Raw genomic sequence first — 13,071 nt, forward strand, 5'->3', positions numbered from 1 at the left:
AAAAAGAAAAAGAATACAAATTGTGTGTTTTGTGACAGGCTGCTAGTAACAAAATGCCTTAAGAAATGATCTCTGTTATGTCTAGACACAACATTGGAGTCATCCCTTAAATTAGGTGCAGTTTTTAATGCTTGAATAAGCATTAAACAGTACTTGAGTCTGACTCCTTGGAAGTAAAATATAAAGAATAATGGCCTGGCTGAGGATTTTTAAAGGTAAAATTGTTATTGCTAAAATTGTTAGGCTGACATTTTAATACTAAACAGGAGTGTCCAGTCCTATTTAAGTTATTTACCATTACCATTACTGCTGATTAGCAGTAAATTGAAAAACATTGAATGGAATGTCGTTAGTATTTGGGCATAAACTGGTTCATTAAAATTTTGATCTAATATTTATGAAATGAAACTTATAAAATCACCATTGTGATGATGATGCAACTTCTATAAATCCAATTGTAAAAGAATTCACAGCGTGTGGTCACAAAGTACATACTGATCACATGCTTTGGCATCAACTACTTGATACAACACGCGGCGCTACAGTCTGTTTCACCTGCATATAGGTACACACAAGCACACAATCTTGTTCTTTCCACTCACACACTTGCAGATCCTGCGAGCTAAAGGTTCTGACTTCACACCATGGCCCTCTTTCAACCTGAGCCTCTTTATCCTTGCTGGCCTGGCAGCTTGGATCCTCTCTGCTCTTATCTGCCTCCTCCATAGATAAGCCAGGATGGGCAAGTGTGCTCTAAATACACCCTATGGTGATTAAGTCTCTAGGAGGCCACTGGGGAGGAAAAATACACACAAATACTGTTCTTTCAACTCAGTGAAGAGCAATGTTGTTCTGGAGGAGAATCCAGTCAGTTAGAGTCATAGGTCTAAATGTACAAAAGATACTTTCTAGCATCTTTATCAAAATAAAACTGAAACTGCTATTGGAAGAGGAAAACACTGCTAATCTAAAGTGGAAAACAAACCTGTTATCCTATTTATAACATCTATCTTATCTAACATCTATCTGGAAAATCTGCATGACACACCCTTTATTGATGAAACTTCCACTGGTGTGCATAAAAAAAACTCAACCTAGACGATCAACCTATAGGTAATGGAGTGAAAGAAGGATGCATCTACAGGGCAGCAGATGCCAATGTGGTATACACCCTCAACCTACCAAAGGAGGTGATGTGATGTCTGTAATTAGTTTAGACTAGCATGTATAAGCTCATAGTTCTTTAATATGAATTAAAGCACACTTCAGACATGACTCATCCATGTGCTATGATCTGTTTCAAGCATGAAAGACAAGACACTCAAATCATGGTCATTATGGATAGTCACATTTTCAACATGGGTCCTTGTTAGAATTCATGTTGCAGACGTGCTGTCCCTCTCAGCAAGCCATCATATCTCTCTACCCTTTTCAGCCTCATCTGATGTTCATCATCTAAGGGCACTCTTGTCAACACACCTTTTAATCTTTAGACCCTCAAGCAGGGTACTTTGCAGTTCATCAAAGCTACAGTGCACACCTCTGTGCCCCCGTGTAACATGCTGAGATGAACCTGCATGCCTTCTGCTAAGTACAGCAAATAAGGCTTTGTGCTTTTTGATGTACTTCTTCTCTCTTTGCTACACTAAACTCTGTTTATTACCATACTCTTTGCTATATTAACAAGACTGCTTGCTAAGCTCTTTCGCCATTAGTTAGACATTGATGTCTAAAACATTGTCTCCTCTGTTTTCACATTTTTAACTTGACAATGGGGCTGCGACATTCGACATCCTGATGAATAAACTGCATCTTAGTGAAGATGATTTGCATTCTAATTCTGGCATCTCTTAGCATATAATGAGTGTTAGGGACATAGTGCTTTAAATGAGAACATTTTGATCCAATAAAACAAATAAAAGTTCATTTTTCACACGGGTATAATCCATCTGAACTTCTAAATTGCGTTGTTGTCAGGGTTTGTTCATTTGTGCTAAATCTTTGTACTCCTCTTAAGATTTAAGACAATGCTTGCCACTAAAGCCAGCGCTATAATCATTTGCAGATATCAAGCTCTACAATAAAACATCAGAAAATCCCTAATACCGGAGAAATAAATAAATATAACAATGTGAAAACACAGGATGTTTCAGCCAGTATACCCATATGTTTGGTCTGCGTCCCACACTGATCTCAATGAAATGGTTGCAAAAATAAAAATCAGTTTTAACTAAAGCCCTGGAAAGTCCCTCACATTTTTTCTGCATTATGATTTTAGTATGTTTGCTTAGCCTCCAACTGGAACATCTGTTTCATCTTATGCACCACCTATATCCGAGTCCTTCCCTGTACTAATCTGCTTAATCAGCCATGTTTGTCCACTCCTGCTTTACCTCACCCCAAAGATAAAGATGACTGGAGTTTATGTTTTTCACTTATCAGTGCTCATCATCTGTAAAGCTTATGCTTTCTGAGGTTAGAAACTCCCCAGGGCCGTGCCCCTTGTGATTTATCTCCATGCTCAGTGTTGTAGCAGGGGGCAGAGTGGGATGGGGTTTCTTAAAAGCAATCTCTTTAATTCTGGATGGTCCTGCAGCAGTTTCATCTCACATTAAGAGCAAATGCTATTGCTAAACAGCAAATGTACTTTTTTCACAGGCTTTTTTTTTTAAACTGCTCTCCTAACACACTCCAGAGCATCTGTCAGAACAAGTACCGGCCTCAAAAATATACATCCTGGCACTGTTCAATTCTGCATTTTATATTGTCTGAAGTCCAGAAAATCAAACTGAAATAGCTAGTTGATGCAGCTGGTCATCTTTACATCTTTTTCAGAGCCTCACGTGATTATAATATCATCTTAATGCATAAAGAAAAAACAAAAAACAAAGTGTTAATTTCTTACTGGGAACTGTAATGTTCTCTATGAAACAGAGAGAGTTTTGCCTGTGGTAGCTGCTCTGTGAAGACATATTTAATAGCTAACTACTAATTTTAGCATACTGTCATAACCATCAGTCCCATAAAGAGGCTGCACAAAAGAACTCGAGAGACGTTTTTTTAAAGGGGTTAATATATCATAGAGTGCTATGAAAAAAAATCACCCCTTATTTCCATATATTTTGCTTCCAAGGAGCCAGACTTCTTTAATTGTTTAAAGTAGTCTTTAGCAACAGTTCTTCAGGCCTTATCAAAGGTCTTTTATCTCATCTAAACATTTTGCTGAACCTGACCATGTTCAGAAAAACGTACTTAACACTGACCTATGAATCATTCAAGCCTAAAAAGGCTTGAACGGACTCAACGGATGAACCGGTGTTGTGTTTACACATAGCAGACAACTTAGCAAAGAGCCCATTTTAAGTTTCTTTCCATTTATTTGGTTGAATCTACAAAAAATGCCAAAGATAACACAATTATCTTTGATTTACTTTTGGACCAATAAGGTGGTTCCCCAAAAGCTATTAGCTAAAAACTTATATCTTGGCATGGTGTTCATTGTGTCCTCAAAAGAATTTCGGGAAACTGAACCAGTGGATGGCAAGTGAAGCAGTTTCCCACAGCAGATGAACCGCATCCAAAAGTCATGTCATTAGGAAGGGAAAAGAAATTTTTAAAAAAAGACCTGATACAAGACCTAAGAAATGCATCTGGTCGTTTAATTAATCCACATACTGTTCACCAAAGCTTCATCTGAAATGATCTCAGCATGAACAGTTGCTGTAAAGAAGCCATTCTAATGGAAGGAAAACTGAGAGAAAAGTCTGAGGTAGCCAAATCACACATTAACTGCACTGAAAATCAGTGGTACTATGGAGTGATGAATCTTTATCGGTAAGTTAGAAATATTTTGGTTCAAATTGTCTTCAATATTGTAGAGCGGGTTAGGAAAAGGTACAACAATGAGTGTCTAGAAACAAGTTAAAAACATGGCGGAGGCTCTGTCATAGTTTGTGACTGCATTTCAGCCAGTGGTGCTGGAGATTGGTGGAAAATTGGTGGAATTATGAATGCAAAAAAGTACCATCAGATTTTGATCCACCATATAATACCATCTGGAAAGCACTGATCCCAAACACACTTCCAATGCAGTAAAAGCATACCTAGATAGATAGATAACACACACAATGGAAAAATACTGGTTATTGACTGGCCTCCCCAGAGCCTGAACTGCAATATATTTGAAGCAGGGTGGGATCATCTTGACAGAAAGCGGAACAAAAGGAAGCCGACATCCAAAAATGAGGTTCGACTATCCTTCAAGAACTCTGGAGAGCTTAGACTAAACATTGCAAGAAAGCTTACCTAAGGGCGTTCAGGCTATGATGAAGAAGAATGGTAGTCATACTAAATACTGACTAGAAAGCTCACTAGAACTGTACAAACTCTGGTTTTGCCTTATATACTGTATTTACATGTGTTCCTATAAATCCCATTTTCCCCAAAAAACATAAAGAAATTGATAGTGGCTCAAGACTTTTGTACATTACTAGATAATTTATCCAGGTATAAATAGTTAGTCCTATTAAAGCTACGTCTTTAGGTTTCACTGAAGTTAAATGTTTAAACTACAAACAAGGCTGAAAGCTAAAACTTTTTCTCTGCTCTGCCTGATTTTACGATCTGACTTATTTGGAAAGGAAAGAAAAAAGACAGGTTGAAAGGCCAGGGATCTAAAGTTCAAACCATGACCCCAGTCTGAGAGTGTACCTTTGTTGAATGAAAATAAAATCACATACTACATACTGAGAGTTTACTAGCTGTAGAAAAAAAATATGTGTTTAATAATCCTTACCCTTGTGCTAAAAGCCTTGAATGGGCTGCCGTCTGTGTGCGCAGATGAATAGGTCGTGTTGAAATCATGGCCACAGGTGCCAGGAGCAAAATTGAGGTGTTCAGCTGTGTAAATCCAGTGAGTCCCATCAGAGCGATCAGCACATGGTTCCAGTACATAGGATCTTTCGCCAAGAGATATAAAACCCCTGCAGAACGAGGAAGAGGCTATCAGAGGTGCAAATATCGACAATGCAATAAAAAAATAATCAAACGTGATGACCAAGATGACATGTCATTAGCGATGAGTGTACCCATTGTGCATAAGCTGTAAGATTCTGTAAACCTTGCACAATGTTCACAATCACACAAACTCGTGCTGAACCAACTCCAAGCCTGACTGCTGCAAACACAAATGGGGAGCTATTTGTCTCTGTGAGCAGGTCAAGAATTGTGTAGCTTCTTGTCAAAACTGTTCTGGTGATCTGTTATTATTATGCAGACAGGTTTAAGAATAACTGAAATAAATGAATAAATATCAAGACTGAGGTCAGCAGAATGAGGGTGTCGACATCTGGCTGCTTCACGGAAACATTCCTGATTGTGTCCAGTGATATTGCTGCAATCCTTACTCCTCACTGACATTTGCAGTGCGCTTCGACAACACTGAAATCCTCCACGTGCCTTAAAAACCTTAATGAATGTCAGGTTTAAAGATTTGCAACAGTACTACATACATGGGGTTTTACCTTGGTTTGCATGGTTTGCAGAAAATTCAGTATTTACTAACACAAATTAAGCAGCCTGAGAGGTTTTAAACAAACCAACAAATTAGCCATAATCTAAACCATTAAAACTTGGAGTAAAGCCATTAATGCATCATAACTATTGGTTGTAACTGTCCTCTTTGCACAGACAAAAACTTGTGCACAGCCCAAATTTTACCTGGAAGCTGATGTGTGCAGCTAAACTGGGAGCTTGTTTAAAACTTGGCCAATGCTATTAAGAGTTTTCGCCCAAAATGTACCACTCCAGCTTCAACAGTTTAGTTGACGGGGGTTAGAGGCGTGGTGTACTCAGAATATAGCTATCCACCCCAAGTGAATTTAGTAGTGGTTTATTTCTAATGACAGACATTAATAACGTGTTCCAATATGTCATTTTGGGCATAATAGGAAAAAGATAAATTTATTATTTTACTCTATACACAAAATATAATAGTGCATCTTTTTAAATAAGACAATACTCAAAGAACTGTCAATTACATCATGCTTGCTTTACCATTGTTCTTCCTTCAAAACTTCAAATTTGTCAGTATACAAGTTGTCGGCTTGGTGCTACTTGCTGCAGGAGAGGCTGGATCTTTGGATGGGTAGAGGTTAATCGGTGACAAATGCGGCCCCGCCCCCCACAACACTGAATTGGATGAGCGGGAGAACATGGATGACGTCTTATTTTTGTGTATTGGACATTTTAAATATTTCTTTCTTTCCTAACATGTTATCTATTGTCATCCAGATATAAAATATGCTGACGTTTCCATTTAATAATCCAGAGAATTAAACATAATATTTACATATTTGCTTTTAAGCAAAGCAGAATGCTTGGAAGCTAAGGCAGGATTAATTTAAACATTATAATATAGTAATGCTATCCAAATACTGTATGCTAAAACATCAACCGATATTACCTTATTATTATGAGGTTATTAAAATTTTATAACTATGTGAAAATTCAAACTCACAGACATTACCTTCTTATTTCTAGCAGCTTATCAAATTGTTACCAAGCTATTAAGCTAAACTACGCTGTTTGTTACCCTACTATTACCACTTTATTACTCAGATGTAATAGAAAACTGCTACTGAGGGATTTTTGGCAATGTGGAGAACAAAAAACAAAAAAACAAAAACAAATTAAAGCAATCAAACTGTGTATAGAACATTATATTATGATAAGCAATTTTGCATATTTGCATATTGCATTTTATGCATATTTTAAGCGACTTTAAATCTACACTATGTACCGTTCTAGCGACACCTGGCACTACAGTATAAACTTTTACAGGTCCCAAAGCAGAGAGATCAGGGTTAGCTTGTTGAATGTATCACTAAGCTTTTACACCAGTGGTGTCATGTCAAAAAATGGGAAAGAAACTAGCGCCTGGCACACTTACTTAATCCCAGTGCAAGTGCTGAGGCTCACATCCGAATTGTCATGACCCTCCACCTTACCATGGTAGTAGCAGTTTGCCTGAGGGAGCACAAAACAAACAAAACAATAGGATTTTAAACTCAACACAGAAGGAATAGAGCAGCAGCAGCGTGTGAAACAAAACAGGCGTCGGGTTTTAAGCAGAGTTCACCCCAATCAGCCCCAGGTGTTACACTGTAACTGTGAAATACGAGTAAATTAAGTATAAGGGAATAGTATTTTGCCAGCTTAGCAAAACCCATTCCTGCTCATCACCACAGGCTAATGATGGTTGAAATCTGAGTTCCACATTTCCCAGCACAAGCTTTGCTTTCTGCCGTATTCCCAGGTACCCACTTTCACGGACCACCTGTCAAGCTGCAGCAGGGAGTAAAGAAAGTGAATTAAGCCTGTGTTTATTGAACAAGGCCTAGAGGGTGTGGAGGAAGTGTCTGGTTTAGAGTGAAAACAGGCCTTCTGCTACAGCTAGACAGCCTCACTCAGGTGAGGTCCTTCTGCCACCCTGTTCTGGAAAACAAGGAAATGTGAGTTTTCCACCCCACTTTGACTGCCTCTAAATATAGAGTTCAGGCAGTAAATTTGGATGTCTGGCCTTCTTCGAGGTGGTTACTCTCTATAGGCAGCTGAATTTGCATGCCAAGTGTCTCAGTGGGTTTCTGGCATTAAAGGCAAGCCTTGCTTAATACTGAATCCCAGCACTTTTAGCAGTAATTCTGTTATGATAATCCAATTAATATCACACTTCTCCAAATAGCTAGAGGAAAAGGGCTTACCAAATAGCATCTTTCAGTCTTACCATCACCTTAATTTTGGTTGACACATGTAAAATGCACTCAATCCCTTTAACTACATTCATGAATATTTCATATGCAACTAACTCTTTAAGAGGGGTTAGACGCAGTGACAAAATCACCATCAATTATTAGGTGTAAGCATTGTTTTTCACTGGGCTTATAAACACTGAGTTGCAAGGAAGCATCTCATGAATATTAATGTTGTTCAATATCTATTGGGTGGAGGTAATTTCTTTTCTGACATGTTATATGCCAGTTGACGAGTTGTTCTGCTGCCTCCAAAGTATTAAAAAGACAATAAAGATGTGAAACACTATGTGGATAACTCTCAATCTTTGAATTCAGGTGTTTTCAGTCCCGATGGCCACAGGTGTGTAAAATCAAGCACCTAGCTAGCATGCTTTTGGAAACACCTGCGAAAGAACGGGTCATTCTTCACAAGTATGGCACTCTACTAGGATGCCACTGGTGCAGCAAGTCGGCTCAGGAGATTTCTTTTGTTTCTAGATATTTCACTATCAACTGCAGTGCAACACAAAAACTGTCCACTGGGAGCTTCATGGCATTGGTTTCCATGGCAGAGCAGCTCCTGTAGGTGTAAAGCGTAGGTGGTTCGGTACTTTTGTGCAGCGTATTTCACAAGAGAAGTGGACCGAAACCTTGGAAACTTTTATGCGGACACTTTCTGATGGTGGACTGGACAGAAAAGAGAGCAATCCATTATAGTCGGGCAAAAAGGTGCAGGGACAGGAAAGCACATTACATGAAATATGAAATTATAGTTTAGCAGAGAGGAGTAGGGCTGGATTTAGTACACTCAGTTAATGCTCGCACCTCATGTTTCTTTGATGAGATCATGACTATGATGCATTGATATAAAGGATATGAATAGACTTTTTGTTCCTAAGGTTTCTGCAGGAAGACAGGAAAGTGCTTATGCATTCATATTTGAAATACAGAGGATTAATAACCAGAATCCAGATTATTGTGGGTGGAAATCCTGGGTGTGAACATTACATTGTTTATTATAACCACAATCTTATTATTCTGTTACTGCTTTAATAACCATGGAAATCATTCATATTCCCAGTAGATGGCTTTTGTTACATGCTATGTATTTATTGGATTGTACGTGGACTTAGATTTAGTGAGAAAGGGAGACTGTGTAAAACAGATAATGGGAACGATGGTGGGAGAGCTGACTCATACTCAAGTCACTCCCAGCAGTACCTTGCCTTTGACACAGAACTGAACCCACAAGATCCCTTGCCCAGATCACTATATCAGTCTCCTCCCTGCCGGCAGGACAAATAAATTAACTACAGATCAGTCTCGAATGATCTGGTTGTTTCCAGTAAAAAGATCCTCCCATGAAGAACTGGCTGTGGTCATGAGCGAGGAATGAGAGAAGGGACGGAGGTCAGAAGTGTCCGCACTTTTAATCAACTACTGCAGACTCCACAAAAGTCTCCACAAAAGAAATGCAAACATGAGGCAAAATGCCACATTCCTGCGTCTGGCTTCATCCATTCTCCCAAATTTTTATTTGTATATCGGCTGTAGTCACACAAAACTTGTAACATAGACATTTATTCTTTATTTTCTGTGTGTCATTTTTATTGTTATGATCATTGTTACTCTTTCTGTCCACATAAACATTATGCAGCTTTTATAATTAATGGATAGCTATGGAAAATGGGAAGCTATTTATCAACACCCACAGCTGCGGACTCTGTATCTCACACTCCACTACAACTCCTTCATTGTCTTTGTGCTCTGGGATGGCAGCAATTCTGATGAGCTGGCCAAGTCCTGCCAGGGATGACCCAACTCTGGTCTCGAGTGGAAAATCATTTTGCTGTGTGGGTTGGACGTTACCGAATATAATAATCTCATCTTTTTGTGCATTTCAGCTATAAGTCTGCTAGGCCTTTTACACACAGACCTCATAGACCGTTTATTGTTATCGAAATGAAAATGCAACGTTAAATTGCTTTCCAAACTGCTGATAATCAAATCCCTGAAATCAAGCAAGCTGGTGGCAGTTTTATTTCATAGGGATTGAAACTGCTCCTCATGGTTCAGCAGCATCAAACTCATTCATTACTCTGTGCTATAATAGCCTTTCTTTTTCTGAACCTCAAAAAAAAAAAAAAAACCTTTTCAAAAGATGAATATTTTCTTTACATCCATTTGTAATATTTTAGAGTATTTATGGATCCATAGAAAATTTGAGAGACCGGCAGCATTTAAAAGCAGAACAAATGTTGCTGGAGAAAACCTATTTGAGCTTAATGAATATGAACAATATTTATTACAGCACTGAAGCCAAGAACAAAGAAGGTACTTCAATTCTATGAGGTTTCATTTGTGCCAAGAATATGTTCCCAATCATGCCTTCTGTGTCGGATATGAAGAAACATTTATTTTCTGTTTTTCATACTGGCTGGCCACTTTATTAGGCACACTTGTTCAACTGCTCGTTAATGCAAATGTCTAATCATCCAGCCACAACAGAGGAGCTCATTGCACTTAAGTATCTAGACATGGTCAAGACAATCTGCTGCATAACATGTTGAACTGTGAAGCAGATGGGCTACAGCAGTACTGGGTATCATGCATGTCTGCTAAGAACAAGAAACTGAGGCTACAATTTTACAAACCACCAGACAAAAGGAGACTGGAAAAAGATTGTCTTGTCTGACAAGCCTCAATTTCTGCCACAACATTCAGAATTTGGTGTAAACAACATGAAAGCATGGACCCAACCTTCCTGATATCAACAATTCGGGCCGATGATGGTGTGTAATAGTGTGGGGGATATTTTCTTGGAACGCTTTGGGATCCTTTGTTGATCATAACCATTGTTGCTGACCATGACTACAGTGTACCTAACTTCTGATAACACACCATGTCACAAAGTTCCATCTCGAAAATCATTTCTTGAATATGAAAATGAGTTGCTTGCATTCAAATGACTTCCATGAACATCAGATCTCAATTCAATTGAGCACCTTTGGGATGTGGTGGAACAGCAGACTTGCATCACGGCCAACAAATCTGCAGCAACTTTGTGATCCTATCGTGTCAATAATGGACCAAAATCTCTGAGGAATGTTTCCAGCATCTTATTGACTCTGCAGATTAAGAATTAAGCAGACAAAAGGAGGCCCAAGGCTGTATTAGCAAGGTGTATGTGATAAAGTGGCTGGTGAGTGTTTGCCTCAGTTGTAGCAAAGCTGTTTGACAGATTGTCCGGCCATATGCTCGCGTAAGAAAACATTTGTCTGTGTCAGTGCAGACAAATTCATGCTTTGCTCTGCTGTTTCGCATGTAGTCCTGACTGTTATTTGTTGTGCTGTTTTTCACATCACATGCACGTTCAAATAATACAATCAAACCACACATAGTCAACACAGCCAAGTGAGAGGAAGTAAAGCTGCACTGACAAAGAAAGACGTTCTGTCTGGTGATCACTAGACACGCTGTGTATCTAACGGTCAAAATATTTTAGTCACAGCTGAAGTAAAGTTTAAATTTGAACTGGCAGACAGTGTGTTCCTCATACGGGAGCATCATGCAACCAACCAGAAGCTTTGCTTTTCTCTATGTAATCCCTTTATGTCTAAATTGATTTCTTCATGGTTAACATTTACAAGTGATTTGCTATACTTTAGAGATATATTTTCATATCTATATATTCTTAATTTTCAAAGTGGGAACCTCATGAATGCTTGATAGGTGCTTAATATTTCATGGTCACTGTGGCTTTCAGATTGCACCTAGATGATCACCAATTCAATCTTTCTTAGATTCCTTCATAACAAACAATTCTTTAGGATTTGTTTTGATCCAATCCATTTAAAAAAAAGAAAGATCTGAGCTGTTGCCTAAAACAGAGTGCATTTTCTGACCTCTACCTGCCTTCTCATTTCATCAAATATGAATCTGTCGGCTGAAAATGGCCCCACTCACCTGGATTGTCCTCTATGTGCGCATGACTGCACAATTCCAGGTGGTTTTAAAAGCGGTTCTAACTGCTATATCAAAGTTTCCTTTACTTTCTCATGGGCCCTAATATTAGCACAGCGAAGGAGAGTCTACCCAGAGGAAGAGTTTCACAAAAGGTCAACATTCATATGAGCTGCTGGGCAGGTAACATAGAAGAAAATGTAAGAATGTTCGAAATTCAATCACTTTGTTTTGTCACCCACAAACCCAGAAAATAAAAAGAAACATACCGTGAAGTTGTGAACGCCTGTGACAGCGCTGCCATCTTCCAGGTAATGGGTTTCTGTATAGTTACTTGCAAAGAGCCCCCTAGAAAGGATAAACAAAGACAACAAACATTCAGCTCTGACCCTTGGGGGCTTCATCCAAAAAAACAAAAAATCAATCACAATGTCTTAAGCCATTCAACCACAGCCAGACCTGCATGGAAGATAAACAGTCTGATTTAAAACTTTAAACTGCTTTAGGATAGCATAAATTGATTCGAGAAGAAGGCATGAAGGGGAAAAAAACACATTCAAAAGAGGCCGAAGTGACGTTTTCTATTAATTCACTTTCCCAACACCATGAAGACGCATTCAATATCAATCAATAACTCATTCCATGTGAAACAAATGGAACAATAATTAGTTTACACATTGCAGACAACAGCAAGTCATGAGTTGATTTTTTTTTTCTTTTTTTAACGACTGGGAATAAATAACACTGTGCTTTAAATGAAAAAACCATATAGGTATAACCACACTTAATAAAAAATGAGCAAAAAGTATAAGTTAGCACTGAGAATAAAAATACAGATTCAATAAAATGAAGAGGTGTATTGAGATACTTGTAAAACTCAGTCTACCATCACAGTTCATTTATTTTTAACCTATAAATTAAAACCAAAAATAACCTATGACCCAACAGTCATGCTAGTTTAATGCTTCAGTGTAAGTGAGTCCTGCATGTTTTACTATTATCAAGACATTTTGCCTTTTAGAGGATTTTTTATCATAAAAGAAAAGCTGTTACCAACCCACTTAATATTTTATAAGGATTGTCTATTTGACACAAAGACGGGTAGAAAATACAGGATGGAATTTGATTGTTATTCACTGGAAACAGAAGAAATTGCAATAGTGTGGAAATGAGGAACCTGCCACCTTCTTTCCTCTAATTTTGACAAAGCATCTACTTACAGTATCTCTGTCAACAATAAGGCTACATGGCTGGTAGCAAACTCAGTTTACATTTCATTTATGTTTTTCAGTCAAGTTATAGCTCCTGGCAGAATCAC

General features: G+C 38.3%; 1 protein-coding gene across 1 annotated transcript in view; it reads right to left on the bottom strand.

Moving 5' to 3' along the window:
• The window catches only part of adam12a (ADAM metallopeptidase domain 12a), a 77,177-nt gene that overhangs the window by 26,208 nt on the left and 37,898 nt on the right, over window positions 1-13,071 (bottom strand). The window contains exons 4-6 of the mRNA XM_005736494.2: window positions 12,023-12,101; window positions 6,950-7,026; window positions 4,796-4,982 (exon numbers count right to left, since the gene is read on the bottom strand). Coding sequence (XP_005736551.1) covers window positions 4,796-4,982; window positions 6,950-7,026; window positions 12,023-12,101 — 343 coding nt within the window. The remainder of the gene's footprint in view (window positions 1-4,795; window positions 4,983-6,949; window positions 7,027-12,022; window positions 12,102-13,071) is intronic.

The sequence above is a fragment of the Pundamilia nyererei genome, unplaced genomic scaffold (assembly GCF_000239375.1).
Source record: "Pundamilia nyererei isolate P.nyererei 1_Seehausen unplaced genomic scaffold, PunNye1.0 scaffold00069, whole genome shotgun sequence".
NCBI lineage: Eukaryota > Metazoa > Chordata > Actinopteri > Cichliformes > Cichlidae > Pundamilia > Pundamilia nyererei.